The 16,919-nt window shown below is 53.9% G+C and overlaps 1 protein-coding gene across 1 annotated transcript in view; it reads right to left on the reverse strand.

Annotated features, from left to right (window-relative positions):
* PDIA5 (protein disulfide isomerase family A member 5) overlaps positions 1 to 16,919 on the reverse strand; it is a 95,738-nt gene that overhangs the window by 1,515 nt on the left and 77,304 nt on the right. Inside the window, exons 12-15 of the mRNA XM_072812416.1 lie at positions 14,281 to 14,351; positions 13,585 to 13,745; positions 10,243 to 10,373; positions 5,751 to 5,821 (exon numbers count right to left, since the gene is read on the reverse strand). Coding sequence (XP_072668517.1) covers positions 5,751 to 5,821; positions 10,243 to 10,373; positions 13,585 to 13,745; positions 14,281 to 14,351 — 434 coding nt within the window. The remainder of the gene's footprint in view (positions 1 to 5,750; positions 5,822 to 10,242; positions 10,374 to 13,584; positions 13,746 to 14,280; positions 14,352 to 16,919) is intronic.

Here is a 16,919-nt window from a genome sequence, read left to right on the forward strand (position 1 = left end):
ATATTACGGAGACTGAGCAAGAGAATCCAGGGGAGGTGACTGGGCACGGGACCTGGCACCTGGTTAGCAGTCGGGGAATGTCAGCTGCTCTCATTATCACTCCTATGGGCCCCAGACATGAGCTCTGTCCCTCGCAGTAGGAGCTCAGCGTCTGGTCAGAGAGTCAGATAAAGAGACGATTCCCAGGCAGGATAGGAGGTGTGAGGTGCTGGAGTTGGTCCAGGGTGCCAAGGGGAGTGGCACAAAGGTGTTCTGCACAGTTTCCCACCGGAGCCGCGGCCTGAAGGGGAGTGCATCCCGGAAACTGGGCGAGTTTAGCATGACGAAAGCAAACAGAGTTTTCGAGCAGAAGGAGCTTCCCAAATTGGCCACTGGCCTCTTCCCGCCCATCTAACGAATTCCATATGCTGGCAGTTTCTCCTTATTATGTATTGTTCTTTCCAAGTAGGAGGGTAGAAAGCAGACATGGGGAACCTTCTTTCTATTGAGGGTCACAAAGCAGCAGGGAAGGAGGGGAGGGGGCGGGTGGCTTAGTGACAATACACCACACACAAGCATTACGGAGGGGAGGGCAGACTGGTGAGAGGCGGCATTTCCCCGAGTGCGGCTCTGTGCCAGGGGTACCGTGGTGACCTTGACAAAGTCCAGCCATTTAAGTGACTGCCATTCTTACTGCAGGAAGACAGTTAATAGACACGTAACAAGTGAGATCATTTTAGAGCCCAGTGAATGCTCTGAAGAAATTAAAAGAGGGTGATTCAGGAGGACGATAGCCAGAGGGGCTGCTTTATGGCCAAGGAGGCCTTTCCCAAGAGACAGTATCTGATCTGCAGCCTGAGCCAGGAGGAGGCAGCAGGTGCACGAAGGCCCGTGCAGAGAGCACTCGCCTAGAGGGACCAGGGCCATGCTTGAAATGGAAAATTATGAAATAGCTACGATTCACATGGTTCTATGGCTATGGGTTATTCACACGTGGACGGAGGCTCCCTTTCCAGTAGAAGAGCGCCGCAGGCCACCCACGGTCACGTTTGCTGGTCACTGACCCCGTGCCCAGGTGAGCGGGGCCGCTGCTCTGCAGGTGGCAGGACAGAGTGAAGAGCGGGGGTGACCGCCCTCTGGTCGCCAGCAGGCCACGCCTGCCCCCTCCCCGCCCTCACGCTTCCCTCCCACCGAGCCACACAACGTCTGTACACGGGGAGACTTCTTAGAGCAGAGTTTGCAAACTCGCTGTGCACAATCCATATCTGGCTTTCAGTCCTGTTCTATTTGGCCCACACAGAGTTTCAAAAGAAAAAAAAAAAATAAACCTGAATTAGCTGCCAACCTAGAAAAAGAGCCAGAAGATTTTATAGAAAAGTTTGGCTCTCCAGCTTCTCTTTAAAAGCCAGATTTGATGGCATTTGCCCTGCATCCCACAGGCGACGCGTGGCAGGAGCAGAAGGGCAGCTGTCTCCTTCGGGCGGGGGCCACCAGCCCTTCGCCGCGGCCACCCAGAGCCTGCTGTGCCGGGCCCCGCGGCTGCCGAGAACCCCAGCTCACCCTCTAAAATGCTTCCTGAATTACGTAGAAACACGAGGCAGAGGCCTCCCTGGCTGTCCTCAGCGGCCTGTTTCCTGCGTCCGGCCCTCAGCGAGGGGCCCGTGCGCCTCTGCCACGCTGAGCGAGCGCTCGATGCGGGTTGCCCAGGCTGCTCTCCCTGCATCTGCTTTCTTTCTTTCTTTCTTTCTTTCTTTCTTTCTTTCTTTCTTTCTTTCTTTCTTTCTTTCTTTCTTCTTTCTTTCTTTCTTTCTTTCTTTCTTTCTTTCTTTCTTTCTTTCTTTCTTTCTTTCTTTCTTTATATTTTTATTTTTGCATCTGCTTTAAATTATGAATTTAATTTGTATACATGCCCCGGAGCTGTGGGAAATATAGCGTATAGTTTTATAAATCGACTAAATTAAAAATGTGTACTTATTTTGAGTCCCCTAAACTAGCTGCCAGCCACGTACACACGGAGCGCTACCTCTGGCTGCAAAGGCTCCTCCACGCTCCCATTTCCACGGGTGGAGAGGAGTCAAGCGCAGCTCTTTCTACAGGAAGCGGCTTAGATTCTGGAAAGGAGAGAGCAAGTAAGCCTCTCCTCACCTATCCCAACGTCTCCTGTGTAAACGCCTGCCCCCACCACCCTACCCACTCCGGATTTACACCGACTGAACTATAGCACTGAGTGTACACCATCGCTTCTAGACTTGCTCCACGGTAGCTGGTGTCCAGTCATGGCCCCTCAGCCACACGCTCGTCACTGGCACCCACAAGTCTCATCTGCGGAGAGCCACAAGTAAGGCCAGTGACGGACGCGGCTTGAGGACATGTCCTCTGGCCTCCTTGACTTCTGGGTGGGACAATTCTATCCCTGGTGAGGTCTCCATGGCCTGAACCTAATTACCCCTGCACTCATCTGCTCATTCATACACCTGTTCTGGCTCTTTCCTCCACCCCCTGAGGCTCTAGCCTGAGACCATGTCCCAAATAAACCCTTTACACATGAGTCCCAGAACCTGAGTTCGCTTCTGGGAGACCCCTGACAATGCCTGTTTATCTGGTTCTGAGCTGCTCCTTCCCAGCTGGACGACTGTGCGAGCATCTTTTCATCTCTCCAAGATTCAGTCTCTTCTTCTGTAAGACGGGAGATTAATACCACCTAGTTGGTTGCGCTACTGTGAGGACAACATGACCTAATGCTCTCAAGCATCAGTGGAAGAGGAGTTTCCAGAAAATACCAAATGCTACTGTTTCTGCATTCAGTCAACATTTACAGAGGGTGCAGGTGTGTAGACTGGAGGGAATTCAAGGACAAATGAGGCCCCTACCCTCAGCTAGCTTTCCTTTCTGATGGACGGCCTTCCTTGTCCACACAAGGAAGTACATGCACCGTGGCCGAAGTCCCAGCAGCTCCCTCTGCCTCAGGGCACCTGTCCTTCGAGGACCTTCATACCTGGGGACACCTGGATGTGCAGTGAGAGAGGAGCCCCACCCTGCCGGCCCGGTAGGTGCTGCCCTGACTCCTGCCTGCCCCCACCAGCCTTGCACCCCAGGCCCTGTCCTCCGTGGCCCCTTCCCTACTGTCATCTATTCCAACACTAGCAGCATGCAGCTCTCTCTCCACCCTGTGTGTCAACTGCTAAAGCTCCCCAGTAAGCCCCGGGGAGGGGGTGGAGGCTCCCCCAGCTAAAATATGAGCTGCCTCATGCGGCTTTATTGATTCAGTAAAATAAATCTCTGCAGGAGCTAATATTGACTTTGGCTATGAAAATGGAAGTGAACAACCAACTGCATATTGATTGGGGAAGGAGAAGAGACTGGCTTCTGGGTGGAAAAAAATATATAATTCTGGCTAAGAGGGGACAGCATAGGGTGTCCAGAGAACTGGGAGTCAAGCCTCTGTTGTGGCTGTCAATGACTACTGCTGGGGGGGTCTCTGGGCAAGGGACACACAGCTCCTCTCCGGGCCTTGATCCCTCACGAGGAGAGGGCTGGATGGGCCACCAGTCCCCGGACACCAGCCCGTGGCCAGTACGAGAGGCAGCTCCTAAGAATTACAAATTCCTGGGGTGCCTGGGTGGCTCCCTGGTTTTGATTTTGGCTCTGGTCATGAGCTCAGGGTCGTGAGATGGAGCACTGCGTCAGGCTCTGCACTGAGCATGGAGTTGACTTAGGATTCTCATTCTCTCTCTCTCCCTCTCCCTCTCTCCCTACCCTGATCTCTCTAAGAAAAAAAAAAAAAAGGAAAAGAAAAAAATTATAAATTCCTGGAACCATCCCTAGACCTCTGATGTGACAGTTCTAGGATGGCACCCAGCAACTGTGGCACCGGTCACTTTATTGCCCCAGGCCGAGAGCAGATGCTTCCCTGTGGATACTGAGAGTCACCTCCAGGAACCCCAGGCCTGCCAACTGCCTGGCAGAGAGGGACAGAGAATGCGTTCCTGGCAACAAGTGCGGGTGACCTCTGGCTTGGAATCAAGGGAGCTGGAAGGAGGGAAGAGGGGAAATAACAGACAGAGGGAATGACCGCAGGAAAAGGCCAGCAACAGGAGTGGCCCACGCTGGGACAATTAAGCAAAGGCATGTCAGTGTCTCAAAGAAGGAGGGGTCCCCTGTGGAAACGGAAGTCCCTGTGCATCAGCAGAGGGGAGAGAGGAGGAGGAGGAGGACCGGCCCGTGGCTGCCCACTGGGGGCACAGCCAGCCTGGCCCCACTTGGACTGAGGCGATCCCTTCACAGACCCTGGAGCCACAGAGACCTGAGAGGCCGAGGGACAGGGAAACCCCACTCGTCAGCCACTGTCCTGTCTGTCCAGAGTTTTCCAGGTGAGAGGTCGTGGGAGTGAGTGCGGAACGATGCCAGGCCTGTGCTGGCTGCAGGGAGGAAAGACTTCCCCACACCAACCACCACTCGGACTATGAGGGAGCCCTGCTGGGACCGGCCACGTGGGCCATGCTGAACCTCCCCAGACTGGCCCTGGTGGCAGAAAGGGTGGGTGGGGAGAGAGATGGAAGACAGGAAGGCCCTTCTTGCCATGTCCCTCTCGATTAAGGCCAAGTGGCAGACAGAGGAGAAGAGGTTTCTGGTGCTTATGCTCCTTCCTGGTGGGTGAGGGGAGCCTTAAGGGCACAGCCAGAGTTCGTGGGTGATGACAGGGCATCGCGACTCCAGGGAAGAGTCCTGGGGTCTCAGTCCTGAGTTTGTCCCACTCCCTATGCCTGTGCCCAGCCTGGCGCCCTCTGACCCGCTATCCCTGTACAGCGCTCACCTGCCATCACTGTCACACCCACAGGGCCAATGCCAGGGTGTCATAGTGGGTGCGACCAGCCTGCCCTGGCTGCACCTAAGAATCTCACCCAGAAAAACAAGGCACCACAGCAGATATGTGTGCAACTTTGGGTCTGGGTGTATGTGAGCACCCATCTGAGGCCTGTCGGGGGACAGGTTCCTACAGCAGAGTCCCAGGCTGGGCAAGTCTTCATGATCATCTAGAGCAGCAGCCCGAACTAGAGAGAAGAGAGCTCAAGGCCTGGAGAGTCAAGATGACTTCTCCAAGCCACACAGTTCAGCAACAGTCAAGCTGCCCTGGGCCTGAGTCCAGTGTCCCCACCACACAACTCTTCGGCCCTGGAGTCACACATTGCCCTCACCTGGTAGCAGCCTGTGCTGTCCTGGCTGCTGCAGCTGCCTGGGGAACGTGCCTGGGGTCCCCCTCCCCACCCTTTAATCCAATCTGCAGCTCTAGCTTGTTAATTTTATGCTTCATCAGTCAGCAGCTGCAGGAGCCTTTAGGAGGGAAGAGGCTCTGCAGACAGAGCCTTGCTCTCCTCCACCTTGGCTGCCTCCTGTTGACTTCTGTTGGGTATTTTTTTATTTGTATCTTCAATTATATAAGTAATGCATGACCACAAACCCTACTGTAAAAAAGATTCAAGCACTAAAAAAATAATAATAATAAAATAAATAAAAATAAATAGATGACCCCTTTTACCAATTACCTCTCCCAAGAAAGGGCTGTGACAGTTCAGCGTACCCCTTTTAGATTCTACAGCCTAATTCCAGCCTGCTCTATCCTGCCTTATGAAAACAATGTCCTGGTTCCCAGGGATTCCCTGATCTCAGCAGAGTCCATTCAGGAAGGGACCCGCGTGGAAGGGAGGATGGTATAGGAGCTTGTGGCAGAGCAAGGTCAGAGGCAGGACAAGAGACAGACACGGGTACCTTACCTTTCGGTCGTCCTTGAAGACGTCGGCGGTGGCGGTAAAGTGCGGGATGACCTTCTTACAGTGCGGGCACCCTGCGGGAGAGGGGAAGGATGGGAGGCTGCACGTCCAGGGGAGGTTGCAGAGCCAGGGGTCCTTCCTGGAGCTGACAGAGAAGCCTTTCCAGGAGCTTCCCTCCACCCAACAGACCACGGGGGTTCATCTGACCCCCACTGCTTGCACACCACACTGTCAGGGTCCACGCGTCAACCCTGCCGCTCAAACACTGCCCTGTGTGTCTGCTGTCAGCACAAAGGCTTCCTGGGAGTTCCTGAGCAGACATCGGGCCTGCTCTTGCCCAGGACCTCCCACCCCGCATCCTCCCATCACACACCGGGCCGAGGGGATAGGGGTGGAGGAGACGTTCCTGTAGTCTTGCCCTCCCAGTTCCTTCCCCGGGCGGCTGCCCTGGGAGCTGGGGTATAGAGGGGAGCTCTGGGCGTGGCAAAGGAGGCTGTGTGCTCAGGATTCTCGGAGCCTGTTACAAAGTCCCCTTCTTGTCTCCTAGGGACAATGGTGAATCTGTCTATGTCATGACTGAGAAAACAGGACTGGGGCAAGCGGAAGCAGGGGCAACCAGCCCCCCTCCTCCATCCACCGCCAAACCTCCACTGCTCACGTTCTCCCGCTAGCTTCTCCATTCCCAGCAAATCTCCAGCCCAGACCAAGCAGCCAAACCAAGCCCCCGGTCCTCATGCTGCCCTTCTACCCTCTGCTCTACAAGCAACCTGAACCTTGGATCCAGGGGCAGGAGAGCTGAGGTCAGGCTAAGAGGAGGACAAGCTACAGGGAGTCCCCGACGCTTCTCAGAGCCTGGGTTCCTGACCGAGGGAAGAGGCCCATCAACTCCAGAGGCCCTGAGAGTGACAGTGGTGCTGTTGTCACCTGGCATCACAGGCCCCCTTTCAGCATTAGCTGATGCCAACCCGCCATCCCCCAGACACTGAGCGCAACTGCCAGGAGAACAGAACTGCTTTGAGGGAGGAGCTCCCTGACTGTGGTAATTAATTCTGATTAAAACACAGGTGGGCGAGGCCAAATGCCCCCATGGGAGAGCTGGAGAAGAGTCGGGCCAGCCAAGGCGTGGAAAGGAAATGGTTTTCCTCATCTGCTTCCTCTCTCTTCAAAATAAGATAATAATGACTGGCGTTTCAAAGAGTTTTGTGAAGCCAAATCAAGGCTAAGCTGCAACTTAAATATGAATTTAGCACTTGAGCCAGTTCCTGAGGTGGGCGCGACCACCCATCCGGCCTGCCTGGGAGCTGGACGGTGACGGGGAGGCGCAGTAAAGGGATTTTCCCAGCATCCACTGCAGGTGTAGAGAAGAGAGCCGGGCTGGTTATGGGCTCTATCACAGCCGAATGCAACAGAGCGCCTAGCATAGCCTCACTTGTGATAGATGCTAATGGATGATTTAATTGCCTCAATGGTAATTATATGAACACTTTACTCATCTGACCCAGCAGAGGGAAAAATAGCTCAAATTCAGGAAAATTTCACACTATGAAGGAATGATGGTTCATACATTCTCAAACATTTAGAGGTCACAGAGTGTTGGTTGACAAGGCTTGTCAGAGCACCATCCCTGTTGCACCTACAAGTCTCTTGGGAGTGCGACATGGATGCCCCCTAAAGCATGAGGCTGGCTGGAAAATACGTTATCACCTCCCCCCCAATCTGGGATCACTATTAATTTTTCCTTTTTAAGCTCTTTGCTTACTGAAAGTATAAAGGTAATTGTTAGCCTAGTGCAAATTCCCATTACCATCAATTTAAAGTATCTAGGTCTCAGGTTAATCACCTTCTGGTGCATCTAATTTTATCATTATCCAAAAGAAAGAGCAAGGGAGGTGAATAACTGGAGGGGAGGTTGTTTTAAGAAAGGGCATGGGGGCAGCTCGGGGGGCTCAGCGGTTTAGCGCCGCCTTGGGCCCGGGGCGTGATCCTGGAGACCCGGGATCGAGTCCCACATCGGGCTCCCTGCATGGAGCCTGCTTCTCCCTCTGCCTGTGTCTCTGCCTCTCTCTGTGTCTCTCATGAATAAATAAATAAAATCTTAAAAAAAAAAAAAAAGGGCATGAAGATGTTTCCAAGAGGTGTCTGGTAGGCCAGAAGAGGCACGCTTTTTAAATTTGGGCTCTTTACAAAGGCACCACCTTTGTGTAGCAGGAAACCAGAGAAGCTTCCCAGAGTGGGGAGTCCGAAACAAAGACCAAGGACAAGAGAGAAAATGCTAGAGACTCTGGCAAGCTGGCCTAAGAAGGGGTCACCAGGACTGGGCCACTGAAAGCAAGGCTGGGGGCGGCAGCAGGGAGGGCTTGGAACCGGAGAGAACAGTGAAACAGGCAGAGGAAGATTTGTGTAGAAACTGGAGAAGCAGGAGGTGGGAGGGGGCGGGGGAGAGGACATGTGGGGAGGTGGGAAGTGGGGCAGGGAGGCCGGAGGGGGGAGAGAAGGAGACTGGGGAAGGCTATGGGGGTTGGCTTTTGCTTCTACTGTATACCGACCTCATCAGGTGTGTGACCTTCCTGTAGTATTAGGTTCTTTATATGCAAATAAGCATGAAGATGTATTGTTTCCTGCCAGAGTAGACTGCGAGGCCCTTGAGGCTAAGCAGGGACCAGGCCTCTTTCCCTTGTATCCTGGGCCCCAGATACCACCCAGCACATAGTGGTTCTGTGAGGGGGAGTTCGTTACCCAGGGGGTAGGAGTCCTGACCCCAGAGGCCTGGGGGAAAGAGCAGAGCATTTCTAGGGCAAAGTATGTTTGTATGTATGTATTTATTTTTAAAAGATTTTATTTATTTATTCATGAGAGAGAGAGAGAGAGAGAGAGAGGCAGAGAGAGGGAGAAGCAGGCTCCCTGCAGGGAGGCCAATGAGAGACTCGATCCAGGGTCTCCAGGATCACAGCCTGGGCCGAAGGCAGGTGCCAAGCTGCTGAGCCACCCAGACATCCCAGTCTGGATGTTCTAAAATCCACTCAGTAGCTGGTCAAGGACCTCAACTTCTGTGGCCAGGCTTTCCCTGCTACTGAGAAAGCGCCTCTTCTCTAAATTACGTCTGCGACAGAAAGAGCACCAGCCCAGGCTGCAGGGAGGCCTCTGTCCATACACTGCTCTAAGGCCTCGTGTAGGTCACGCATCCTCTGCTCTCGGTCCTACACACCCCACTCTGCCCAGATGGAAGACAGCTCCTTAGAACCCACTCAGCCTTCTAGGCATGTTCTAAGTACAGATGAGACGGCGAGAAGCTCCACAAGAAAGAGCCCGAGTCCCACTCCCAGTGGAAAAGAAAAGGCAAAAATCAGAGGGACACATTGGCTGCCAGGGGGGCAGAGGTCTGAGGCTGGGAACGGCCAGCAGGAGGCAGCCCCTCCCGGAAAGCAAGGGGGAGGAGAGACATTATGGATTATTGACACTTGAAAAGTGGGGCAGGAGAGGAGCCAACAGGAGGCCTGGCTACAAGCAAGCGGGTTTATGACTAGATGGAGTTGCCTGGCTTCTCCGCAGAGAGCTTTATTATCCCCACTCCATTAAGCTGAGCTATAACCTAGGGGAGGGAGACAAGGCCACCAGAAGAGTGGGGAATTCAGGAGCCTTCCCTTTTAAGTATCAATTAACTTCAAAACGGAGCACAAAAAAACCAAAGGTCACGAACATACATGTCACTTCCTCAACTTAAACTGATTAAAATGAGGATCGAGGAGGGGAAGCTAGCTCAGAAGAATGTGATGTGCTTTTCCCACAGCTTCAAACCCCATGGCCTCAAAGCCACATGGGGAGGTCGGGGATGGGGCTGGGCTGGGGATGCTCAGGAAGATGAGAACGGGGGCCAAAATGGGCTAGCTAAACTCCAAGGTTTTTTTTTTTTTTTTTTTAAGATTTTATTTATTTATTCATGAGAGACGCAGAGAGAGAGAGGCAGACACACAGACAGAGGGAGAAGCAGGCTCCATGCAAGGAGCCCGATGTGGGACTCGATCCCGGGTCTCCAGGATCACGCCCTGGGCCGAAGGCAGGCGCTCAACTGCTGAGCCACCCAGGCATCTGTAAACTCCAAGGTTTGAAGGCAAAGTCAGTGCCCGGTGGGATGGAGGGAGCCCCAGGGTGGAAGGAAGTGGCAAGTGGGAGGCAGGTAGCCTAGAAGATTCCAGGGACATGAGGAGACTGAATAATTTTATGGCAGGTTCTTGCCACATATAGAAGCAGAGGGCTTTAGGACTGATGTGAGAACAGCTCCCCAGAAAGAGGGAGACACCTTGACAGACCTGATAGAAGGAGGCCCTGGATTTTCAAGGACCTCGGCCTTGAATGACACCGGGGAGCCTTGTTCACAGCAGAGATGGGCCAGAGTCCATGGGGCTGCCCTGGTCCCTGGGGAGGATCTTCTTGGTTTGGGCGGGCCCACCCCTTCACCTCACGCCATGGTGAGCACCCCTCCCCCCCAGCTACTTACAAGGGGCATAGAACATGACCAAGGTGTGCTTCTTCTTCTTCAGCGTCTCCCGGAAGCTGTCCCCTGCCAGGTGCAGCACGCTGGTCTGCTGCTCTTCCCAGGTGGGCTCTGGGGGTGGAGGGGCCTCAGGGCTACAGGTGTGGGAGGGGGGAGAGGAGACAGTCATAAGGAGAGCCTTGCGTCTGGGCAAGCACTTCCACCCGGACCCAGAGGAGCACGAGAAGAAATCACTTTGCATCCTTTCTAAAATGTAATTTAAAAGCTGAGCGTAGGCATGAACAAATCTGTGCCATCAGCAGAGACTCTGGGTCCCTATGAGGAGTCTATCAGGAGGCCACTGTGTAAAGGTACAGAAGTCCTGAGCCCCTTGTAGGGCGGGACAGCCTCTCCAGGCGTCAGCGGTCATCTTGCCACGCGTACAGAAGCTCCTGTGCCTGGGTTCCTGCCCCCCCAGGCAGGCCTGCAGTCACCCGCAGCACGCCACTTGTCTATGAGGCTGGGAACACCACCGGCCTCGCCCAACACTGCTCACCCTGCTCCGGGGTGACCAGCCTCAGTCAGCGTGTAGCTATCTGCTGTTCGTGCTCTGCTTAAGGATTCTTTCCGAGCTCCTAAAAGAATGACTATTTGTCTCTAGGCAAGACCCATAACCTCTTGAACTTAAGTTCCTTCATCAAGGAAACAGGAATGAAAACGCTGACCTCGGGGTGCCTGGGTGGCTCAGTAGGTTGAGATTCTGACTCTTGGTCTTGGCTCAGATCATTTACTCACCGGTAGTGAGACTGAGCCCCACGTCGGGCTCTCCGCTCGGCAGGGAGTCTGCTTGAGGAGTCTCTCCCTCTGCCTCTCCCCCATCCATACACACACGTGCACTCTCTCTCACTCTCAACTAAATAAATCTTAACAAAACAAAACAAAAAAAACCCCTCTGACCTCAGAGGATCTGAGGATGAAATGGGCAACAGATAAAAAAAAAAATCAATTGGCAAAGCCTGGGAAGGTATTCCCACTTATGTGGCGACACTGTCTGCTAGAGCGTCACAGAACAGCTGGCATCGATAATAGAAACAGCTTCCTTTCTCTGAATATGGCCACACTACCACCATGCCAAGCAGTAGTCTACTTTAATTCTCTAGACAAGTCTTTGGGAAAGTGTTGTCTCCATTTGCAGATGGGAAACTGGGGTGTAGTGGGGTCAAGTAAATGGCCCGAGGTCATGATCTAAGCTCAGGGCTCTCAGACTCCAAAGTCCATGCTTTTCTCCCTAAGAGCTTTTCAGGCACTCAGCAGCAGGGACGGCGCACGGAAGGCACACAGGTCCTCGGTGCTCACTACCTGCATCCAGGCCACTCCTGATTCCCTCGGCTCTCTAACCACAAGTGCAAGCACCAGGGACTTGCCTGAACCCCCACCCTGCTAATCCCCCCAGTGTACCAGCCCTGGCACCAGAAGCCTCCAGAAGGAGGCTAGAGAGGCAGGTGTGGATAGCAACCTGCTTCTCATGCCAAGAGGTCCAAAAGGGTGAGTACCTTGGCTCTTCTGGGAGTGAACCACTGAAGCCACCCCCAGGGATGAACAGGACCAAGTGGGAGGCGCGGAGACCAGGACCCTGCCAGTGTCCTCACCTCTGCCCAGGAGTCTCTCCTAAACCCAGTGGTAACTTTGCTCCCTTTCTATAAGCGAGTTATTTCTCAAAACACCATGGCTGAGGGTTCCATTCCCACCTCCTGAATCAAAGCCTCAGGGACAGCAGCCCCAGAATCTGCACTTTAAACAAGCACCTGCAGACAAGGTGACACATATGCACACCCAAGTGTAAGCACAAATGTCCTATTAAATAACTCAATCTAGACGCTGCTATTTTGCATGACTCTCAGGTCATATTGTGACTCAAGCGCGGGTTCTCACATGGGCATCATTATGCCACGTAGCAGGGACCTCTGCAAAGGCTGGAATAGGTCTTCTTTTGCTTTATCTTCCCCGCCCCTGTGCTGAAATGAGGAAATATTCTCAAATATTCAAGCAATATGTGCGTGCGTGTGTGCGTGTGTGTGTGTGTCTCGGGCTAGCACTCAGGGGAAGAGTGTGGACAGGACAACGTCTCCTTAACTACATCTTAACAATTTCTGCCTCTCAAGCAAGGCCTGGGGCTTCCTCCACTTCCCCGGGCACCTGTATGATGGTCCCCCTCTCTCACAGGACAGGGAGATGCTAAGAACTGCAGGTTCCAAAGACCCTGGGTGAGTAGGAAGTCCTTGGGCCAGTAATTAAGAGGCTACGCAGGTCCTCTGGACTTGTAGGCTGTTCCAGGCTGAGTTGCAGGGTGACCCTCTCCTCCGCCCCATCCACATGTTGAAGTCCCAGCCCCCACGTTCCTTGGAATGTGACTGTATTCGGAGATGTGTGTCTTTAGAAAGATAATTAAGTTAAAAAGAGGTCCCTGGGGGGATGCCTGGGTGGTGCAGCGGTTTGGCGCCTGCCTTTGGCCCAGGGCGCGATCCTGGAGACCCAGGATCGAATCCCACATCGGGCTCCTGGTGCATGGAGCCTGCTTCTCCCTCTGCCTGTGTCTCTGCCCCTCTCTCTCTCTCTCTCTGTGACTATCAAAAATAAATAAAAATTAAAAAAAAAAAGAGGTCCCTGGGGTGGGCCCTACCCTAATCTTACTGGTGTCCTTCCAAGAAGAGGAGGTTAGGACACAGATGCAGAGGGAAGACCATGTGAAGACACGGAGAGGAAGAAGACAGCCAAGGAGAGAAACCCCCTCTGCTGACATCTCATCTTGGACTTCTGGTCTGTGCAACTGTGAGGAAATAAACTTCTGCTGTTAAGGCCCTAATTCTGCATCACCTGTTGTGGGAAGTCGGCAAACTACTACCCAGACTGAGGGAGCTCTCCGTGTTCGCAAGCCCGAACCACTGCAGGCTGCCTCACGGACACTACCGGTGGCCTAGTCAACCCCCAGCACGCCTGGGCCTGAAGGAGTCCAGCTCTGCGTGTCAAGAGCTGTGTGCGACCCTTGGCCATTCAAAGCAGAGGGAATAAAACACCACGATAAGCCTGGGGCTGGGACGCAGGGAACGGGGGTCCTCCGAGAAGAGAGACACGCCACCCGCTGGCACAGGTACCAGTGAAACTGCACCCGGGAGGGCTACCAGTGACATGCTGGATGAGGACGTGTGGCCTGCACACCAGAGGTGGCCTTAGGACTGGGAAGTCAAGTCTGCCTCGGCTCCCGTGGCCTGGAGCCAAGGCCAGCGGCCCCAAAGGGTTACTCTGTGTCCTCTAAGCCAGCTCCAGCGGCCACAAGTCCGGATGTGCTACTGAGACCACCAAACTTACTTTCGCATCCACTCAATAAAGTTCTTCTTTGTTCTGAGCGCAGGCACTGCGTATTTCTCTCCATTCTTAAAATACTTCAGTGTAGGAAACTCGGAGATGTGGAATCTCTCTGCCAGGGCCTTGTTGACAGTGGCATCGACAGCTGCAAGGACACCAGAGCTCTGGGATGGGGGAGAGGCCAACCATGCATGACAGCCTCAGATGTGGTGTTGGCAGAAGAGGAGCCCAGATGCCAGCCCCCAACCCACCCAGGACCCGCCAGCACTTCACTGGGGTGGTGGTGGGGGCAGCTGGCCCCCTGGGCTCATATATCCCAGGATATGTCTGCTGGAATGTCTATTATTTCTCATTTGTGGGCTGAAATGGGACTTTTAAATCTGCCCCAGCAATCAGGCTGCGCAAACTACGGCTGTTCCCCACAGCTACGGTCCCAGAGACAAGAAGGTGAACTTGGGGGCTTCACCCCAGAGCCATAGCTGGCAGTGGGAACACGACCCTATAGTCTCTCTGCACCCCTTCATCCCTGGTAGGGGCCCAACCTATCAAAGACGTGTACTTGGGGACAATTTAGTACTGCAGACCTCCAGGGACCAGGACAGTGGCTGTGGAGCTTGCAGGGCAAAGTCACCGGGATGGTCGCTGTCATTGATTCTTTAAAGGAAAATGGCAGGGGGAGGTCAAGGAGAGGAAGCTTACGTCTGCTTCTCCATGGAGGACTTCCGCTGCATTCTCAAACTCTGGCTTCATTTTCTTACAGTGTCCACACCCTGTGGGGGGAAAAAAAAATCAAGAGAAACCATCCCCATGGCACGGAGGCTCCAGTGAGGTCCCCCGCCTCTGGAAGACAGCTGGGCCCTGTTCCCAGACACCAGGGGTACCTGAGAGAAAAGAAGCACCAGCTCAGGGGAAAGAAATCTTTTCCCTAATCCACTCGGTGGGGGAAGGGGAAAGACCGCAAGAGGCAAAAATGAAGTAACCACATAAAAAATCCTGGGAACATATATAGATAGGTCCTGTGTGCCAGGCACTGCTCTAAGCCTCACGACAGCCCTACAAGGTATAAACCACATGATCTCCATTTTACAGATGAGAAAACTAAGACACAAGACAGTGGGCGACTGGCTGAGGCCACATACACAGCCAGAGGTTGCAGACCTAGGCGGAGAACCAGAGCCATGTGGCTGCAGGCCGTGGCCACAGGCAGCGTGTGCTTCGTGCCACTATGGCTGTCATCACCCCACCGCAGGGCGGAAGGGGATCTGTGCCTTGACCTGGGAATAAGCCTTCACAGAAGCAAGAATACATTCCGGTTATCCCCGCACGGGAGGGCGCATGATACGGTAGGCACAGGGATGTGACCAGTCATTTCCAAATGCCTTTCTCTTGGTATAAAGACCACTCTGTCCTCTCCTCACCACCACACAAATGCAGTAATGTCATGAATAATAAGACCTGATACACTGAAAAGCAAACAAGCACTTCGATAAGTGATGTCAGGACATTTGTACATGGCTTGCTTGCTTTCTTTGTTTAAAAGATTTTATTTATTTTTGGGATCCCTGGGTGGCGCAGCGGTTTGGCGCCTGCCTTTGGCCCAGGGCGCGATCCTGGAGACCCGGGATCGAATCCCACGTCAGGCTCCCGGTGCATGGAGCCTGCTTCTCCCTCTGCCTATCTGCTTCTCTCTCTCTCTCTGTGCGACTATCATAAATAAAAAATAAAAATTAAAAAAAAAAAAAAAAGTTAAAAAAAAAAAAAAAGATTTTATTTATTTTTATTCATGAGAGACACACAGAGAGAGAGAGAGAGAGAGAGAGAGAGGCAGAGACACAGGCAGAGGGGAGCCCTCTCTCCTGCGGGGAGCCCGATGCGGGACTCGATCCCAGGACCCCAGGACCCCAGGATCATGACCCGAGCCGAAGGCAGATGCTCAACCACTGAGCCCCCCAGCTGCCCCTGTACGTGGACAGTACGTTCTGGCTTCTATTTTTTTTTTTTTAATTTTTTATTTATTTGTGATAGTCACAGAGAGAGAGAGAGAGAATGAGGCAGAGACACAGGCAGAGGGAGAAGTAGGCTCCATGCACCGGGAGCCCGATGTGGGATTCGATCCCGGGTCTCCAGGATCGCGCCCTGGGCCAAAGGCAGGCGCCAAACCGCTGCGCCACCCAGGGATCCCACGTTCTGGCTTCTAATGCTGCAGGGCCGTGAAGCGAGGAGGTGCAGACTGGGTGAGGCTCGAGATGGCTTGAAAGGGACCTTGGCGGTGTGGAGGCCAGGCAGGAAGCAGGCCAAGCAGAAGGCAGGGGCCAAGCTCTGCCTTCTCATGGTGGGTGCTGCTGTGTGGAAGCCGTCAGCACCGCAATGCTCACGACTGACTTGGGGCAAAGGGAGGCAGACAGACTCTCCAGGATTAGCCGAGGGGACTTCCCACAGCCTCCAGAAGCCACTGGAAGCTACGGAAATGGCTTCTGGCTCCTATGTGAGCACCCGGCCGAGGCAAGAGCTCCTATCTCCTCCAGGTCATTCCCCAGAGCTCAGTCCTGGTGCCACCAGGGACCATGTCCCTTCCACTCCTGCTCACTCCCAGCGTCCTCAGTCTGCTGACCCATCCCTTCTAGGGACAAGGGGTTGAACAGTGGCTATGCTGCACCCCGCACCCCACAGTGACAGCAGAAACTGTACGTCATCATCCAGGTCCCAGGCCGGAGAGCTGTCCGCCCCGCCTCTGGACGGAGCACTCGGGCGGCACGAGATGATCATGGGTGGAACCGTCCCTGATGGAGGCCGGCCCAGGGAGCAGCTACGATTCTCGGCTGCACCAGCCTGACGGTCCTTCTCAAATGGGCCCAAGGATGAGCGACAGCTTTGAGCTCCTGGTCTGACTGGAGCCCACTGAGGACCCCGTGAACCGTAGGGGTATCAAGGTCATCATGACTTTGAAACGCAAGAATGTCGTTTTCCAGAAGTAAACATGTAGTGCTATCACAAACCATTTGTTACTTTCTGAGCCATCGGGTTACAAAGGGTGTTTTGTTTCGTTGTGGTAGGTTGGTTGGTTGGTTGGAACTGAAAATGTGTTCTCCCCAAAGAGACAATTTCATCCACAGATTCTAGGCAGATTCTCAGGAACGACCACAGACGCCCATTTCACAGGATGGGCCTGAAGCAGAGGGAGCGTGCAGTGCCTCCCCCAGACGGAAAGCACGTGGCCTGCGGCCCCGCTCGGGACACCATGCAGGCCTGTCCCACACTCCCTGCAGGTGGCGGCGACCCACCGCAGCACAAGGGAGGAATGTCTTCCTTGGCTCAGGCTGGGTCTCCAGGCCTTCTTG

Source organism: Canis lupus, chromosome 35, assembly GCF_048164855.1.
Source record: "Canis lupus baileyi chromosome 35, mCanLup2.hap1, whole genome shotgun sequence".
Classification (NCBI taxonomy): domain Eukaryota; kingdom Metazoa; phylum Chordata; class Mammalia; order Carnivora; family Canidae; genus Canis; species Canis lupus.